Genomic DNA, 20358 nt, shown 5'->3' with positions numbered 1-20358 from the left:
GGATCCAAGCCTGTCAGTGAGGAATGGGACTGGCGTGGGGAGGGTGGAAAATAAGTTCCGCAATTCTAGATGTCCGTGCACATGCACACACATGTACAAAGCAGCTCTCGAAGCTGCTATCGCATCAGTCAGGAGGTGAAAGTACAAACAGAAATTTAATTTTATACACACGAAGCTCATGTGAAGCAAAAGATATACCAAATCCACAAATCATAAAACTTTGGCATGTCTGCTGATTCAAGAAAATAAGGACATCAATAAACTCTTTGCAAATGAACACAAGAACTCTTAATACCAGATTCTATGACATTATGGTAATAATCTATGCTCTGAGCATGGTAGGTCGGTAGTTCAATTCTGATCCCAGCCGAGGCATACAGAGTACAGACTGAGAAATTTTTATGTGCTGCTTCCTCGCTTGATGCTCAGAATTTATAAGAGAGAACATGGATAAACCCCGCAGGTTAACATCACGTGGGGGTAAGGGAGCTAGGGCAGAGATTTCTTCTGAATTATAAAAAGCCAATATACAAGATCGCTTCACCCAGTGTGTCCTGGAAAGTTGCATCATTTCCCCCAAGATCACCAGCATTGTTTGTCTAATGTCAACTCCTGTGCCGTCTCATGTCTTTGTCTGCATATGTGCATAATATGCATGACAGCTCTTTCATGAGCATAAGATGCTGTAAAAAAAACAAGCATTACACCTAGGTCCCCCGTCGGTGAAGTGATGCGAGTTGACAAAGTGGAAGACGCAAGGCGGCCATCTTGGATTTTGACGTGGCGACCCAATTTTCAATCGCATACTCCCTTATAAGTAGATACACTCACACACCAGATTCGAAGTTAGTAGTTCGTTTATTTTTCAAGATATTTCGCTCACAAGGTTCAGACATATATATATATATGGTGGTGGCCATCTTGGATTTTGACGTGGCGACCCAATTTTCAATAGCGTTCTTCCTTATGCCCAGATAAACCTGGTGTTGGCTTAGCGGTTAGGGTGCCGGCTCGCGATCCAAGGATCCTGGGTTCGAATCCCGGTCGATCGCTGAATTAACGCCAGGGGGGTTGACTCAGCCTGTCATCCTTCCGAGGTCGGCAAATTGAGTACCAGCTTGCTGGGATGAATGATCACGGTGTGAACCCCGATTTAGAATAGGTACACCGTATCCCTGCGCATCGTAAGAGCGTGACCAAGGGTTGGCGTCAGGAAGGGCATCCGGCCATAAAAACATTGCCTCAAACAGGGAACCATGATTGTCATGGGGCCCGCAAGGCTAACCCCCGCTCTAGCGGGGAAAATGGCCTTAAAATGATCATTCAATTCATTCATTCTTATGCCTAGATACACCCACACACCAGATTAGAAGTTGGTACTTCGCTTATTTTTCAAGATATTCCGCTCACAAGGTTCAGACATATATATGATGGCGGCCATCTTGGATTTTGACGTGGCGACCCAATTTTCAATAGCGTTCTTCCTTATGCGTAGATACACCCACATACCAGATTAGAAGTTAGTAGTTCGTTTATTTTTCAAGATATTTCGCTCACAAGGTTCAGACATATATATGGTGGTGGCAATCTTGGATTTTGACGTGGGTTGCACCCACAAAACAAATTAGAATTCGGTCCTTCGCTCACGTACGCACGCACTCACACATGGACGGACGGAGGGGAAAACCATAGTCCCTCTTTCGCTCCGTGGTGCGACGGGGGACAAAAAAAAGGTGAAAGAATTAATAAAAAGAGACAACCAATATGATGTGGATATTCGGCAGAAGCAACTACTGAAGCATGCCAACCTTTTTGCTTTAACACAGATACCAACTAGAACGGCACTCGGTATAGCGCATACCTCCGCCTGGTTGGCCATATCACTCAATGGTGAAGAATCACTTTCAAAATTCTACTAGCTGGATCCGGAACCAGATCTTCACCAAAATTGAACAGATTCTTCCTGGTCACACAAACAACCTGTCCAACAAGTTTCGTCCAAATCCATCCATAACCTTTTGAAATATCCTGCTATGTATTGTTTTTGTTTTTGGCCCTATCTCCCAACTTTATAAATTCTTGTAGCCGGATCCGAATCCGGATCTTCGCCAAAATCTAATCATTTCATCGTTGTCACATACGCTACATCTCTGCCAAATTTCGTCCGAATCCGTCCACAACTTTTTGAGATATTTTGTTCACAAACGAACAGACAGGGGTGAAAACATAACCTTCATCCACCTTTGGTGGCAGAGGTAACAACAGCTTATTTTGTACAATTTACACTATGGACAACAGATGGTACGCACTCTCGCCTCTAAGCTGTCTAGCATGTGTTTGAATCCCGACCCAGCTATAAACTGTCATCCTGGTATTTTATAGGCAGGGGGATTCATCAATGTGCGTGACATCCCTCAGGCGGACGTTAAACTCGGCGTTCTGTCTGCCGGAATTATTTGGTGGACGTTAAAGATCCCACGGTGTCCTTCACAAAGAGTAAGTGAGCTTTTGCCAGCACCCTGAACAAGCAACAAATTTCTGCCCAAACCTTAGTCGAACGTCAAGCCAGGCCAGCTGGTTCGTGAAAGACTTGCGCCAAGCCTCCCCCGGCCAACTTCACAAGAACGTGGGAAAAATTGTGATTGAAGTATTAGTAGTCGTAGTCGTAGTCGTAGTCGTAGTAGTAGTAGTAGCAGCAGCAACTGGACCAGAAGGCATCAGCCCACGAGTCCTAAAATACTGCTCTGCCGCTCTATCTCACGCTCTATCTCACCCTCTCTCTGTTCTCTGTTCTCTGTTCTCTTCACGCTCTCTATTGATCAAGGACATCTGCCATCTGCTTGGAAATCAGCCAACATTACAACCTTAAACAAAAACGATGCAAAAACAGATCCTTGCAAATATAGACCAAGCCTGTTACTAATTCATCAGTAAGGTCATGGAATCCATCATTGTTTCGGATATGAAATCCTTCCTCTTCTCCAATGGCTTGATCTCTGACCATCAAGTTGGATTCAGACCAGGTCATTCTACTCTGGACATGCTGCTTCTGCTGTCTCAACAATGGATGGAGGTCTTCAATGCCAAACAGGAAATTAGAGCCATCTCCCTTGACATATCACGTGCCTTCGATACGGTCTGGCACCCCGCTCTGCTCACCAAAATCTCCTCCTTTGGTATCCATGGAAATCTCCACGCATGGCTGGCGGACTTCCTCTCTAGTCGTAGTCAACGTGTGGCCCTGAATGGGTTTCTCTCATCTCCTCTTCCTGTTCAGGCTGGAGTTCACCAAGGCAGTGTTCTGGGCCCTGTGCTTTTTCTGGTCTTCATCAATGATCTTTCTGACTCTCTTGAAAATCCTCTCTATCTCTTTGCTGATGACTCCACTCTCTGCCACTCCATATCTCAACCCTTACATCGGCAGGCAGCAGCCTCTTCACTCTCTGCAGACTTGGACAATATCTCAAACTGGTCAAACAAGTGGAACAGGTCTTTCAATCCTGACAAATCTCACACCCTCACTATCTCGACGTAAAGACCATCTGGAAAACCCTCCTATCTACTTTCTCAACAATTCTCTCGAAGTTCTGTCACTCAAGCTTTTGGATCTCACCATCTGCCATGATATTTCCTCGAAAAAAACACATTTCCAAGCTGGCCTCCAAAGCCAGTCACTGCCTGGGCATCCTCTGTCGTGTGAAGTCTTTCCATGGTACCAATGAGCTCCTCACCACATACAAAGCTTTCATCCACAGCTTGATGGAATATGCTCTCCCCTCTGTGATGGCTCCCCTGCCTCACACCTAGCTCGGCTTCACGCTGCAGAAACCAAAGCTTTTAGAATCATTCGGATCTCCCCCGACGAAGCCGATTCTGAGGGCCTTTCACTCTCTCACTGCAGGCAGGTTTGTGGTCTGTCTTTGACTCCTCTCCGGCCTGGTGTTGGCTTAGCGGTTAGGGTGCTGGCTTGGGATCCTAGGTTCGAATCCCGGTCGATCGCTAATTTAACACCAGGGGGGTCGACTCAGCCTATCATCCTTCCGAGGTCGGCAAATTGAGTACCAGCTTGCTGGGATGAATGACCCCGGTGTGTACCCTGGTTTAGAATAGGTACACCGTATCCCTGCGCATCGTAAGAGGTGACTTAGGGTTGGCGTCAGGAAGGGCATCCGGCCATAAAAACATTGCCTCAAACAGGGAACCATGATTGTCATGGGGCCCGCAAGGCTAACCCTGGCGAAAGCGGGGAAAATGGCCTTAAAACGATCATTCATTCATTCATTTTACACGAGCATCGATCTTGTATACAAATATATATATATATATATATATATATATATATATATAAAACCATATTATACGTTTGCTCTTTTTTTATTATTATTCTTTTTATATTTAATTTCATTATACATATATACATATATACATATATACATATATACATATATATATATATATATATATATATATATATATATATATATATATATATATATATATATAATATATGCGACAAAAACGTCTTCATCTTCTTCAAATAAAATGAACACCCAAAACACAGTCCGTGAACTCTTAATTATGTTAGACTGCTGAGACCCCTCAGACCTTTGACGACCCGTTAAGTCCCCCAAGACCCTTAAGACCACCAAAACCCCTGAAGACCGAAAATACCCTAAAAGACAGAAAATACCCTTAAAGACCGAAAATACCCTTAAGGACCCTTAAAGACCATGAAGACCCAAAAGACCCTGAAGACCCAAAACACGCTGAAGACCCATAACACGCTGAAGACCCCTAATACCCAAAACACCCTTAAATACCCCAAATAACCAAAATACCCCAAATAACCAAAATACCCCAAAGAACCAAAATACCCCAAATAACCTTAAAGACCCAGAGTAACCAAAAGACCCTCAAGACCCAAAAGCCCCTGAAGACACCAAAGACCCAAAACACCACCAAAGACCCAAAACACCCCAACGACGCAAAATACCTTAAAGACTCAAAATACCCTTAAAGGCCCAGAGGATCAAAAACACCCTGAAGACCCAAATGGCCCTAAAGACCCAAAACACCATGAAGACCCAAAAGACACCAAAATGGTCAAAGATGCCTATCCCTCTGAAATGATGTGTGGTGAGGCATGCAGGGCGCGCGTGTGTCACGCTCGTAAAATAAAAAAACTCAGATCCAACAATATACAAAATGATAGCAAGGGACCAAGGATTTACTGCATTAAACATACACTGAATCAAAGAGGAGGAATTCATGCAAAAATACAATTTATAAAGGTAGGAGAAATAATAATTAATCTGAAGAGGTATTTGTGATCTGTTTGGATTTCCAACACAACCTCCTCAAGCATTAGTGAGGTCAAATATCATGGTAGAACACAGTTGGTGTACAGGTGATCAATGATACTCGTATTTATATAAAAGTCTAGTGTGTACACACACACACACACACACACACACACACACACACACACACACACACACACACACACACACACACACACACACACACACACACACACACACACACACACACACTCACTCTAAAGTTGTAAGCATTTCTACTGTATTTATATACGAGTCGAGTGGAGAAGGAAACTCAAAACTTCAACGTTTAACCTGTGTGATCTATCAGTTGTGCACATTCTTGTGAATTTCAAAGAAACGTAATAAATGCTTGTTTTCAGGCATTATTGACATTCCCCTTTTTGAATTTACGTAACAATGTGCACACCCAAAATACAATTGCGCCAATGGATATGCGGATTACTCACATTTACTGCAAAGAAGCGTTGTGTTGCATCTGCCACCAAGGTAACAACACGACCACGCCCCACGCGTGTAAGCTGACCAATCAGTTGATGGCTTATTATCCTCTGAATGTAAATAAAGAAAAAATAATCAAAAGCATACACTTTACATTTCTTTATTACAACAGACCTGTTCGTGAAATAACAATTTTCAATATAAATAACCTCTTCCACATTTTCCTCCACGTCTTCATCAGGTGTGACTGAATCTTTCTCAGGCTCTTTCAAAGCCCAAACCCTCAGTTCCGAATCCCCAGAACCGGTGATCAAGCGCAAAGGGGTCTTCGTGGCTGAGCCACCACCAACAATGATACACCCCCAAACCTGCAAGCAGAGGAACAGATGATATCACGTCAGTTTTTTGTTGTCATCACTTTTCCCCAATTATTCCTGCAAATTTCCACTTCCCTCTGTGGTACAGACTCCTGCACCTCAATTAATCTTGACAGCAATTTCAATCTCAATGTTTGCTTCTGGGTTACAAGTTACAAACTTCGGCAGAACCCACAAACATTAAGGCTAAAATCCAAGGTACAGTGTCCAAGCCTGTGAAGTATGCAAGTAAGCAAGGTCAAAGTTGAGAGATCACGGCATCTTGCCTCAGATCGATGATCCAATATGGTGCTGAAACAGTGTTGAGTGTCAAGATCCCAGAGCCTAACTGTGGAATCTTTGGACCTGAGAGAAAAAGGTGCAAAATGGAAGAAACCATAAACATGAAGCAGGAATCCCAGTGAAACTTTTGAAAAAAAAAAAAAAACTACAGCAAATTCAATGGCATGCCATCACAAATCCCCACACCTCCCACCAAAAGCAAAGTTTAAAGATGGCAAAAATTTCCACCAGGAATGACCCAATATCAAATTTTGGGTTAAAAAAAAGGTTTTTTTTTTTACATTTTCACTACTGTAGCCCCACGTCCCCACCCCTGGGAGATGAACCGGAAGTCATATCACAAAATAATCATTACATATTTCATGCGTCCCCCAATGTTAATTGCATATACAAATTTCCATTAATAAAAAAATGTTTAAAATGTGCCCATAATTTCATTTGTTGGCATTTGATCTTTTGACCCCTCCACAGGAGGGGCGGGACAAATATGACACTGCTCTTGCACCTTATTGTCATGTGGTGATCATAACTACCAAGTTTGGTGAATTTCTGCCGAACCATGGATGGACAGACAGACAGACCGAGTAGATTACAACATGCCCGAAGCATTATTTAGCATATTGTACGACGGAGCGGATTACAATATCTGCTCCGTCGATTAATGCCCCCCCTCCAAACCCCCCGTTTTTAGCTCACCTGGGAAAAAAAATCGTCCAGGTGAGGTATTAGCATCGTGCAAAAGGCTGGTGTTGGCTTAATGGTTAAGGTGGCTAACTTAAGGTCCCAGCATCTGTGCCGTTGAATTAACACCAGACAGGTAGACTCCGCCTGTCATCCTTCCAAGGTCGGCAAAATGAGTATCAGCTAGCTGGTAAGGGGGTATTGCATCAACAGCACAGCCACACCCCCAGGAAATGAAACAGCCAAGCATAGAATAAATAACATTGTGCGGAGTCTGTCAGTCAGTGAGTCAATATATAAACACTCGGATCTTCCCCGAAACACAATTTTGATGAAACTTGACCACAACCTTCATCACCTGTGATGTGCGAAAGTTTGCTCCGGCACGAAAAAAAAAAAAATCAGGGTCTGAGGGAGACTATGGGGGAAAAGTGGATCCAGGATTGACCCCCCAAAATAGGTATTTGCTTTGTTTGAAACTACACACACAAATCAATTAAACTTGACAACGACCCGTGATGCCAAACAAAGTCCAATTTTCACCAAACTTTGAAAAACTACTGAGGACCAAGACCTCCTGATGCCTTGCAAATCCTACAAAAATTGCATATTAAGTAGGTCATTTTGAAGATCAAAGGTCATTACCGTTCCAGGATCGCTATTTTTGACTTCTCAAAAAGTATTCACCCGATTTAGATGCAACTTGGTGGGAATCATCTCTGTATGGTGCTCTCAAGTTTGTTCAGCCCATTGGCTAATTTACATATTTTGTGGGTCATCCACGCCATGGATCTACCAAGCGAGCCCAGAGGCAATGCCCCTATTTTTTTCAAAAAAAGTGTGGGGGTAAATATTGAAAAATCCATTTAATCCAGGTAAAAGAACATGCCAAATCGTATTAGTGATCATTGCCAGACAAGATTTGGGAAGTATTAGGCGAATGCAGGACCACTTAAGCACAACATTCGCTAACTCTGGATAATCAAACAATAATCAGAAATGCTCAGAAAACACAATGAAAAGTGACGCTAACCCGGACAGCAGGACGTCAATTTTTGGCAAGAAAAGCAGGGACGTGACAGCATCTAGATGTCCACTTAAGCGGAAAAGGCCACGCTCACTCGCCAAATCCCAGAGCACAACTTGGCAATCCTGTGGGAGGTGGAACACCAATTTAAATATACATATTATACATATACACATACATATATGTATATAGTTTATGAACCATAAATCTCGATAAGGGCGACTCAGGGTCAGTCAAAAGTTTTGGGGTTTATTTTTTCATCGGAGCATCCATCATACACAAGATGACAGTTTCAAAGCATCTCGGTCAGGCAAAAAATCAATAATGCAGTCCTCATGGGTCTATAGTTTTAAGTGTTAGTATTGCTCGTAGTCGACGCCTTTCAACACAAAGTCCTACAACAGTGATTCTTAAGCTTTTTTGCCCCTCACCTCCCCATTGCCCCCCATCCCCTCCTTCCCCCACCCACCGCCCCACCTTCCCCTAATGAGCCGATCTCCGACCCAACACCCCACCCCCCTGATGTCTAAGTGTACTGAATATTATTACAGTTCATTAAATGCGATATCAATATAAGAACAAAACAAAGACATCTTCCACTTGCAATTTTTTTTATTTAATAATCCATATGCATCCAGCTGTTGTGCAAAACAACACAGACGACATTCATAAAGGTAGCACAAGCAGGTATTCATTGATGAAATTGATTATACATACTGGCTCTTTTTAATTACACTCGAATATAAGACCCATCACTTCACTGACAGAAATACCAATCTTTGGATAATTGGAACAATAAAAATAAACAAAACTTCAAAAAAAACAAGTGCAGATATATTCAAAGTACACCGCCCCATGCAAAATAAATAAATAAATATCCTCCAGTGCGCGGCATTGCTGCCATGCAACACAGACAGTATTGGGAGGAAGAGGTGTACAATAATTGATTGATCAATTGCATAATTAAAATAAATAAATAATAATCATAGAATAATTAATTTCTTAATCAATTGGCTCATAACATACCTAAACCACCAATGTTTCATCAGAATCTGTAACTTTCAGAAAATTAATATAAATTTTAATTTAAAAAAAAAAAAAAAAAAAAAAAAACTATTAATTGATTAATCAATAAATCAAAAATACCGTTATAGTCAAATCAGTTGGTCACTGTCGTGTCCAAATATCAGCTTCCTAGCTCAAAACATACCTGAGATATTGCCCAGATGAGAAAATAAATAAATAAGTGATTAATAATTAAAATAAATAAATAATAATCATAAAATAATTAATTTCTTAATCAATTGGCTGATAGCACACCGAAACCACCACCATTTCATCCAAATCTGCTAATTTTTGAAAATTAATTAAGCAATTAATCAAACAATAAAATAATTAATTGATTAATCAATAAATCAAAAATAGCCTTTACAGCAAAATCACTTGGTCACTGTCGTGTCCAAATATCAGCTTCCTAGCTCAAAACATACCTGAGATATTGCCCAGATGAGAAAATAAATAAATAAGTTATTAATAATTAAAGTAAATAAATAATAATCATAAAATAATTAATTTCTTAATCAACTGGCTGATAGCACACCGAAACCACCACCATTTCATCCAAATCTGCTAATTTTTGAAAATTAATTAAGTAATTAATCAACACAACAACAACACAACATGCATTTTAAAGGCCATTTTCCCTGCTAGAGCGGGGGTTAGCCTCAAGCCTAAGCAATTAATCAAACAATAAAATAATTAATTGATTAATCAATAAATCAAAAATACCCTTTACAGCAAAATCACTTGGTCACTGTCGTGTCCAAATATCAGCTTCCTAGCTCAAAACATACCTGAGATATTGCCCAGATGAGAAAATAAATAAATAAGTGATTAATAATTAAAATAAATAAATAATAATCATAATATAATTAATTTCTTAATCAACTGGCTGATAGCACACCGAAACCACCACCATTTCATCCAAATCTGCTAATTTTTGAAAATTAATTAAGCAATTAATCAAACAATAAAATAATTAATTGATTAATCAATAAATCAAAAATACCCTTTACAGCAAAATCACTTGGTCATTGTTGTGTCCAAATATCAGCTTCCTAGCTCAAAACGTACCTGAGATATTGCCCAGGTAAGAAAGAAAATAAATAAGGACTTAATAAATCGATAATAATTAAGTAATTATTAATTAATTGATTGATCAAAAAATAAAAAATAATATGTTTTTGCCAAAGCAGGTGCTCACGATTGTGCCCAAATTTCAGCTTCCTAGTTTAAAGGGTGGCTGAGATATCGCCCGGACAAACAAACAAATGAAAAATCACTCATAGGGCGACACTTGGCAAGAGAACAAAGTAGAATGGCACTCATACAGCATCCTTTTCACCTCACAAATAATTAGTGGTTGAATTCAGTGACCCGATATGCAAATAGTGTTCAAATTAAGTTAATTGGATGAAAACTGTCAATTTCAGAAATTTGGCCTATGTCAACCTTTTGGCCTATGTCGACTTCAAAAATAGTTTGTGGTTGAATTCATTTGGCTGATATGTAAATCCTATTCAAATTTCAAGTCAATCGGATGAAAATTGAGGATTTTAGAAATTTGAAATTGTTGTTAACCTTTGGCCTGTGTTGACCTTTTGGCCTATGGTGATCTCAAGAATAGTTGGTGGTTGAATTCAGTTTGTCGATATGTAAATCCCATTCAAATTTCAAGTGGATCGGATGAAAATTGAAGATTTATAAGTATAATAAGTATAAGCCAAGTATAAGTGAGCGGACAGACAAACACACAGACCGGAGTGATCAACATACTGTACTTGCAAAAAAATAATAATAATAATTTGCCAAGTAACAAACGCACTCAAATGCAATGCCCTCTCCTCAGGCGAGGGTAACTAGAATGATCAGGCAAACACAGAGCCAGTGGTGAAAACATAACCTTCCACCTTCGGTGGGTGGAGGTGACAAAACAGACATACCTGTATTACATTTACAGTTCTAATTATTAATCTACATATCGCCAGCTGTTGTGTAACAACGCTACAACCATGAAGATGTATCACAAGCAAGTACTCTCCAAAATAATTGTCCCAAGCCCTTCACGTAAAAGAACCTACGCTCACCTTAAACGCTGTAGAACAAGCTAAGACTCATTCGATACGTGGATAAACGAGTAGATTCCCACACATCGAGCAGACACACAGACACAGACACACTCCCTTCATATATGTGTTTATTTAATATATATAGTATTTAATTTTTTTAATGTATACACATAGTTTGTGTGTGTGCACTTCTTGCATCGCAAGCCCTTCATGCCACCATTTTCCACATACCCCTCGTGTCCCCTCCCCTGAAATCTTCTCACGCCCCATCTCCTCCCCTCCCCCTCCTTCCCTCTCTCCCCCCTCCCCCCCCCCCCCCCCCCCCACAATTGTGTGGGGAGGAGGGGCGTATCCTCAGTATAATTACCACTGTCCTACAAAGACCTTTCTTTACCTTTCCTCCTGATGCAAGCCTCCCTCCGGTGAGGTCAAAAGAGAGGGCAGTGACCCCAACCTTGTGTCCTTGGAATGTGAGCTGGGGTTCGAGCTCAGGCGACTTGGATTCCTGCCGTGCAGTCCCCAAACTACCAGATCCAGAAATGTTGAACACCCGAATAGACCCATCACTGTAGCCAACGGCCAGAGGCAGATGAGGATTATAGCACTGGGCCGAGCACAGGCAAGTAGCCGCACGTTCTCCACCGGTAAGTTCCCACACCTGGGAATGCAATATGTGTCATTCGTGTGCGATAGAGCATGGTAGAAGCAATCAGCTTTCTTATTCAAAGCAAAAAAGGCAAATTGGTGAACGTTATATAGCCACAGTAACAACATGGACAGGATTTTTTAAAAAGTGCTTAGTGAATCGTATTTTGAGAAAAATAATTTATGGTATTTAGAATAAAGTTCACAAACTGAGCAAAGAATGTTCACAGGCGATTCGACATCCTCTTAAAATAAAATCCATTCCTACAATGAGCTTTCATCAATATTGTGACGGTGACCATTGTTAAACCTGGCCTATTGCGATGCTTTTAACAACAGTTCCAAAGAATAACCAGAATAATAAAAATTGGAGGGTTCATAGAACACCATATTCCATGCTATCTTGAGAAAAGGACGTGGGAAGGGTCTCTTGGTATTGTGGTGGTTTGTGTGCAGCCTGTGGCTCTGGTGGTTGCATCTTTTGGTGGGGGCATGGCTACCGCTGATGCAATGCCTCTCTATAAGCAGTAAGGACCGCCTTTGGAGGCCATTTTTCCCTGCAGAGCGGGGGTTGGCCTTTTTTGAGCACGGTGGTCCCCTTTTCGAAGCGATGTTTTACGGCCGGAAGCCCTTCCTGCTACCAACCCTGTTGCCGTGAACCCTGTCAGTCGCCTCCAGCGACACACAGGGAATTACCAGTGAACTGGTACTCAATTTGCCGACCTCAGAAGGATGACAGGCTGAGTCAACCCCCCTGGCATTAATTCAGCGATCGACCAGGAATCGAACCCAGGATCCTAGGATCCCAAGCTGGCACCCTAACCGCTAAGCCAACACCAGGCTTGATATTTGAATGATCTTTCAGAAAAAGATGGTTGACAAAGATATATTTGGAGGAAGTTAGCTCAGGCCCAATATCATCACTGTGCGCCACCATTTTGTCTGAATCTTGATGTCCCCCTGCCCTAAGAGGTTCATACTGCTAAAATGAATGTTTACAGACGTACAAACAAGGCAATTTACGTTCTACAGTTCTCAAGATATATAATTCAGTTTAAATAGAGATTTTAAAGGCTGTCGGAAAAACATTTTTGGAAGTTTACCACCATTGATGCACTCACCGTCTTTTACATCACCTTATTTAACACGTTACATTAGTTATTTGTGCCTGTTGTTTGTGTCATTTATGACGTCGCTGAAAAGAGAAAGTTTCCCGTTTGGAATGATTTTACATTTTGTTTGTCTGCCAGAGACAGCGACTGAAGGAATTGCTTTACCCGGCATTGCGTGCGAGCGTACGGAACGAGACGCCATGCAATATTTCCAAAATTCAGAGCAAAGTACTGCGAAACTGCAGGTTTTTTATAAGTGCAAAGGAGCCAATTCGTGTTCTCGAGTTCAAAATAATAACTTAAATTGAATTTTAAAAAAATCTGCCCGACAGCCACACAGACAGTGAAGCAACCGCTTTCCCCCACGTGCGAGGTAACGGCTTGGTAATGGTAGTGTTTAGTCGAGGGCAATCTATTCGTTCAAACCGCCCTGGGAAAATGTCCAACCTTCTGTCCTGTTCGCAAGTTCCAGACGAGAACCAGCTGGCAAGCGGGCATCGCTGCGAGGCGCATGGCAGGGATACCTGTACTAGGTGGCAGCAAGAGAATGCCACCGGGACCACCTGGTGGTGTGCCCACCATGGCAAACACGTTGCCAGCTTCGTACCGCAAGTATTGCTTGGTCAGTCCCATCTCCTTGGGACGGAACGGGGAGGCGGGAAGGGCCGAGTAAGTGAAAAAAATAAATCAAATACTGTGATAAATCGTACATACTGACACTGTATAAACAGCAAATCTTTGTATAAAACATGTAAAATGCGCACCGAACCTAATTTTACCTCACAACTATATTATTTCCAAACATTGCATTTAAATAAGGCGACACCTTGAGATATCGGTGTAAACAGTACATAGATAACTCACTACGTGTCTCTAAGAGCCTTTCACTTCATCAAAGATATTGTGTTTCCCTGGAGCGAGTCCCCACACGTGCCCAATGCCCATCCGCAACGCACTGTACACGGAGATCGGAGTGCATCCGAATTCCGAACATTCAAACAAATCTGCTTTTGCTGTGATAATTGTGTGTCGAAAATTTAGCGACTTTTGTATCAGCCGTGGAGTTGAAATATCATGGATTATTGGCTTTAAAATAATTGTTTTTGAAAAAACCCGTTGTTCCGCAAAGGGATGTGAGACCATCTGTCCCGAATGAAAGTGTGACCATACACCGCCTATGGGTTTTTTAAATCTTAATATCTCTCAAACTTCAACATTTAATAGGTTTTCGGGGTTTTAATAAGTTTCTGGTTTTCCGGGGTTTTCCCCATCTCTTCCCCCCTCCCCTTTCCCCACCCTCATCGATCTTTTTCCTTTCTTACTTAAATTCTTACACTACAGTACAGATGTACAGTACGCTACAGTATGGACCTGTCCTGTACAGAATCGATGGTGGTGGATGATGGTGGGGCTTAGGCCTATAGTATATGAGTATATGGTATTTATATTCATTAGGCATGCAAATATGGCAATTTTTCACCACCTCACTTCCTAAATATGCCCCATTTGTGCTGTACCCCTCCACGTCCGACAACCACCTAACCCGCTCACACATCTTTAATCTTTTCCCTTTCAACTTCCTCAGCCCCTCCCTCTTCCCTTCTCGCTCCCACCTCCCCTCCCTTTCGCCCACTCCCACCACCACTCCCTTTCTCTCACCTCCTCCCTCTCCCACCTCCTCCCACTTCCGTTCTCCCACTCCCTTTCTCCCACTCCCTTTCTCCCACTCCCTTTCTCCCACTCCCTTTCGCCCACCCACTCCCACTCCCTTTCTCCCACTCCCTTTCTCCCACCCCCTCCCACTCCCTTTCTCCCACCCCCTCCCACTCCCTTTCTCCCACCCCCTCCCACTCCCTTTCTCCCACCCCCTCCCACTCCCTTTCTCCCACTCCCTTTCTCCCACTCCCTTTCTCCCACCCCCTCCCACTCCCTTTCTCCCACCCCCTCCCACTCCCTTTCTCCCACCCCCTCCCACTCCCTTTCTCCCACCCCCTCCCACTCCCTTTCTCCCACTCCCTTTCTCCCACCCCCTCCCACTCCCTTTCTCCCACCCCCTCCCACTCCCTTTCTCCCACCCCTCCCACTCCCTTTCTCCCACCCCCTCCCACTCCCTTTCTCCCACCCCCTCCCACTCCCTTTCTCCCACCCCCTCCCACTCCCTTTCTCCCACTCCCTTTCTCCCACTCCCTTTCTCCCACCCCCTCCCACTCCCTTTCTCCCACCCCCTCCCACTCCCTTTCTCCCACCCCCTCCCACTCCCTTTCTCCCACCCCCTCCCACTCCCTTTCTCCCACCCCCTCCCACTCCCTTTCTCCCACTCCCTTTCTCCCACTCCCTTTCTCCCACCCCCTTTCGGCCACCCCCTCCCACTCCCTTTCGCCCACTCCCTTTCACCCACCCCCTCCCACTCCCTTTCACCCACCCCCTCCCACTCCCTTTCACCCACCCCCTCCCACTCCCTTTCACCCACCCCCTCCCACTCCCTTTCGCCCACTCCCTTTCACCCTCCCACTCCCTTTCGCCCACCCCCTCCCACTCCCTTTCGCCCACCCCCTCCCACTCCCTTTCGCGTTTTGGACCAAGTCCAACGGGGCCTAAAAATCGATATCTAAGGTCTGAGTGACTGTTGGGGTTTGACTGTTGGGAGTTGGGGGGGTTTGAGTGACTGTTGCTCGTTATCCAGGTGAGCTTCAGGACCCGAGGTCCTATTTTTCTTCATTTTTAAAAATCAATTTGCAAAGTATTGTTATGTTTGTAGGGGGTAGTGATCACTTATAACCAGGTAGATTTGCATAAATTAGCATGATCCGTATGCCGGGATGAAGAAGAAGAACTACCAGGTAATAAGTACTTGTTTCACCCGGATGTCGTGTAAGGTGTATCTTTGTTCCTATCACGAGGAGTGGGGCTTGTTAAATAGCTCAGGGATTATGGGTAATTTATCCCCTGTTTGTAATCTCTGTAATCTATACCTTTGTTCCTTATGACCGCACTAGACACTAGCCAAAATCGCCCATTTAAACACCACTGATTAATAAAACCACCGGAAATCATGCATCAAGCCCTACTGCTGACGACCCCAACTTGGATAGCACCATCGAAGCAGGCAAGGCTGAGAGCCACGCCCAGAAGAGCCGTGATTGGGCGGGGGAAGTTGATTGGCACAAGCCCGGGTAAGATGGGACTTGCTCATAGGAGCAGAGATGGTCTACAAAGAAGTGGCACACGCTGATTGGTGAAGTAGGCACGGATGATGTCAGAGCCTGGGTGATAAAAGAACGCTCTGGCGGACATTTTCTCTCTCTTGCTCCCTTCTCGTTCTGGACACCAATAGTGAAGGGTCGTTTTTGCCGCTCTTGCCCCTTCTGATTTGGACGCCGTCACGAGTGGCCATGTTGGGACATCTTGCTGGTGGTTGTGAGGAGGAAGAGCTGTGGTTTTCCAAGCGCGAACGAGCGTTGTGTACTCGCTGCAGCGTGACAAGGCCAGGAGTGAACTAACGCGCGGTGAGGCCGAGCAGCGCGGGAGCGAGCGCATTTCCCGCCAACACCAGAGCTGCGTCCGGACTGCGCGCTTGGGTGGGGGGACCTGGACGATCCTGACGAGATTTTGAAGACGATCAGAGTTAAGTGCACACAGACGCATATTTATTTTCAGTTATCTTTCCCTTTCGTCTGTCTTTGGGTCTGTTTGTGGGGACGTCCCGTTTAGGAATTTAGTTTTATCGTACGTTTTCTTTGTACGGGCATTTCTTTCATTAAACCTGTTATTTTTTGTACATTTTAAACCCGTTTTCGTTTGAGTTTATTTATTGCAGGTTTGAAGACTGCTGGTGAGATCGTGAAGGTAAGCTCCGATTTTCCCCCTCCCTCTTGCCCCCACGCGTATTCTCCACTGTATTTTTGATTGAACACCTCGGAGTAACAGCTTGTTCGGCTATCCATTCCTTGGAAAGATTTGAATTACCAGGAACGCGACAGTATTCAATTTAGGCCGATTGACGAAAGTTCCTGCGAGAGTGATTTGGATAGCGGATCAGGCTCATCTTCATATTCGGAAGCACCATTACCGGCGACCATCATCACCATCTATTATTTTGGCATCGCCATCATCTATTACTATTAGTTTCCACCCCACAGCACAACATCGGAATTTCTTCCAGCTTTCTGGAAAAAGGCAAACAGATTGAAACTGCAATTGAATGCACTGTTTTCTCGGATCAAGAATATCCGCAGCTGATGCTGTCGAGGTTGCCATTGCTGTTCCTGCACGGCCTAACGACGTTCCTCATTGGTCGATTTAACAGGACCAGCCAATCAATCTTGTAAAGGTGATTTTCATTCGCCAATGCAAGATGACGTACCATTTCCCAGCATCTTTCAATGGTGGAACCGGCAACAAAAATGGATGGCATGACTTCATCTTTCACGAAAACTGGTGGAAAATCAACTGTGGATTTGCAGATTCCAATTCTTCATATTTTTCTTCATTTTATCATGTGAAATGCACGCTCACCCATTGACAAGCGTCATGAAAGAACAAAACAATTAATCAGCCATGCCCTTTGGTGTAATGCTCTTTTGATGCAATTCCATTGCCTACGAAGCACCTGTAGGATGACGGTGTTTTGGTGGTTGGTGGTTTGGGGAAATGGTGATCAAATTCAGACTACACAGCTCAAAGGAAGGTACTTGATCTACACGCCATATTGTCAGCCTGAACAGTGCAAGGAACGAGCAGAACGTTGATCGGAGAAGTGTAACCGCCGTGGGAAGGAGAGGATCTTTTGCTCCGACAAGCCAAAATGTCAGCTTATCCTTGTTTCCCATGGTGGTTTGCATACCTCGATGAACGTCCTGTTGATTCCAACCATATTGCTATCTGTCCGATGACGTAGATCATCAACACGAGCTTTCCACAGCGAAACAAGTTTTTCAGCTTGCCTGGTTCACTCTTGACGTCGAGAATAGATGGATAGGAGGAGATAATATGATACATTTCTGCACCAACCACAACCACAACCACATATTAGATGGACAGGAGGAGATAATATGATACATTTCTGCACCAACCACAACCACAGAAAAGATGGACAGGAGGAGATAATTTCTGCACCAACCACAACCACATATTAGATGGACAGGAGGAGATAATATGATACATTTCTGCACCAACAACAACCACAGAATAGATGGATAGGAGGAGATAATATGATACATTTCTGCACCAACCACAACCACAGAATAGATGGATAGGAGGAGATAATATGATACATTTCTGCACCAACAACAACCACAGAATAGATGGATAGGAGGAGATAATATGATACATTTCTGCACCAACCACAACCACAGAATAGATGGACAGGAGGAGATAATATGATACATTTCTGCACCAACAACAACCACAGAATAGATGGATAGGAGGAGATAATATGATACATTTCTGCACCAACCACAACCACAGAATAGATGGACAGGAGGAGATAATATGATACATTTCTGCACCAACAACAACCACAGAATAGATGGATAGGAGGAGATAATATGATACATTTCTGCACCAACAACAACCACAGAATAGATGGATAGGAGGAGATAATATGATACATTTCTGCACCAACCACAACCACAGAATAGATGGATAGGAGGAGATAATATGATACATTTCTGCACCAACCACAACCACAGAATAGATGGACAGGAGGAGATAATATGATACATTTCTGCACCAACAACAACCACAGAATAGATGGATAGGAGGAGATAATATGATACATTTCTGCACCAACCACAACCACAGAATAGATGGATAGGAGGAGATAATATGATACATTTCTGCACCAACCACAACCACAGAAAAGATGGACAGGAGGAGATAATTTCTGCACCAACCACAACCACATATTAGATGGACAGGAGGAGATAATATGATACATTTCTGCACCAACAACAACCACAGAATAGATGGATAGGAGGAGATAATATGATACATTTCTGCACCAACCACAACCACAGAATAGATGGATAGGAGGAGATAATATGATACATTTCTGCACCAACCACAACCACAGAATAGATGGACAGGAGGAGATAATATGATACATTTCTGCACCAACAACAACCACAGAATAGATGGATAGGAGGAGATAATATGATACATTTCTGCACCAACAACAACCACAGAATAGATGGATAGGAGGAGATAATATGATACATTTCTGCACCAACCACAACCACAGAATAGATGGATAGGAGGAGATAATATGATACATTTCTGCACCAACCACAACCACAGAATAGATGGACAGGAGGAGATAATATGATACATTTCTGCACCAACCACAACCACAGAATAGATGGATAGGAGGAGATAATATGATACATTTCTGCAGCAACCACAACCACAGAATAGATGGATAGGAGGAGATAATATGATACATTTCTGCACCAACCACAACCACAGAATAGATGGATAGGAGGAGATAATATGATACATTTCTGCACCAACCACAACCACAGAATAGATGGATAGGAGGAGATAATATGATACATTTCTGCACCAACCACAACCACAGAATAGATGGACAGGAGGAGATAATATGATACATTTCTGCACCAACAACAACCACAGAATAGATGGATAGGAGGAGATAATATGATACATTTCTGCACCAACCACAACCACAGAATAGATGGATAGGAGGAGATAATATGATACATTTCTGCACCAACCACAACCACAGAAAAGATGGACAGGAGGAGATAATTTCTGCACCAACCACAACCACATATTAGATGGACAGGAGGAGATAATATGATACATTTCTGCACCAACAACAACCACAGAATAGATGGATAGGAGGAGATAATATGATACATTTCTGCACCAACCACAACCACAGAATATATGGATAGGAGGAGATAATATGATACATTTCTGCACCAACCACAACCACAGAATAGATGGATAGGAGGAGATAATGTGATACATTTCTACGCCAACCACAACCACAGAATAGATGGATAGGAGGAGATAATATGATACATTTCTACACCAACCACAACCATAGAATAGATGGACAGGAGGAGATAATATGATACATTTCTACGCCAACCACAACCACATAATAGATGGACAGGAGGAGATAATGTGATACATTTCTACGCCAACCACAACCACGGAATAGATGGATAGGAGGAGATAATGTGATACATTTCTACGCCAACCACAACCACAGAATAGATGGACAGGAGGAGATAATGTGATACATTTCTGCACCAACCACAACCACAGAATAGATGGATAGGAGGAGATAATGTGATA

General features: G+C 43.0%; 1 protein-coding gene across 2 annotated transcripts in view; it reads right to left on the bottom strand.

Moving 5' to 3' along the window:
- Window positions 1-14007, bottom strand: part of WDR3 (WD repeat domain 3) — a 40401-nt gene extending 26394 nt beyond the window's left edge. Inside the window, exons 1-7 of one of the 2 annotated variants that reach the window (XM_068133856.2) lie at window positions 13897-14007; window positions 13480-13668; window positions 11670-11933; window positions 8154-8272; window positions 6424-6502; window positions 5990-6148; window positions 5789-5890 (exon numbers count right to left, since the gene is read on the bottom strand). In XM_068133856.2, coding sequence (XP_067989957.2) covers window positions 5789-5890; window positions 5990-6148; window positions 6424-6502; window positions 8154-8272; window positions 11670-11933; window positions 13480-13665 — 909 coding nt within the window. In that variant the 5' untranslated portion in view covers window positions 13666-13668; window positions 13897-14007. The remainder of the gene's footprint in view (window positions 1-5788; window positions 5891-5989; window positions 6149-6423; window positions 6503-8153; window positions 8273-11669; window positions 11934-13479; window positions 13669-13896) is intronic. The other variant, XM_068133857.2, reaches the window with a different exon arrangement.
- Between the last annotated feature and the right edge of the window lie 6351 nt (window positions 14008-20358).

This window comes from Myxine glutinosa, chromosome 13 (assembly GCF_964187855.1).
Source record: "Myxine glutinosa chromosome 13, kmMyxGlut1.1, whole genome shotgun sequence".
NCBI classification, from domain to species: domain Eukaryota; kingdom Metazoa; phylum Chordata; class Myxini; order Myxiniformes; family Myxinidae; genus Myxine; species Myxine glutinosa.
This window is presented reverse-complemented; position numbering and strand designations above follow the sequence as displayed.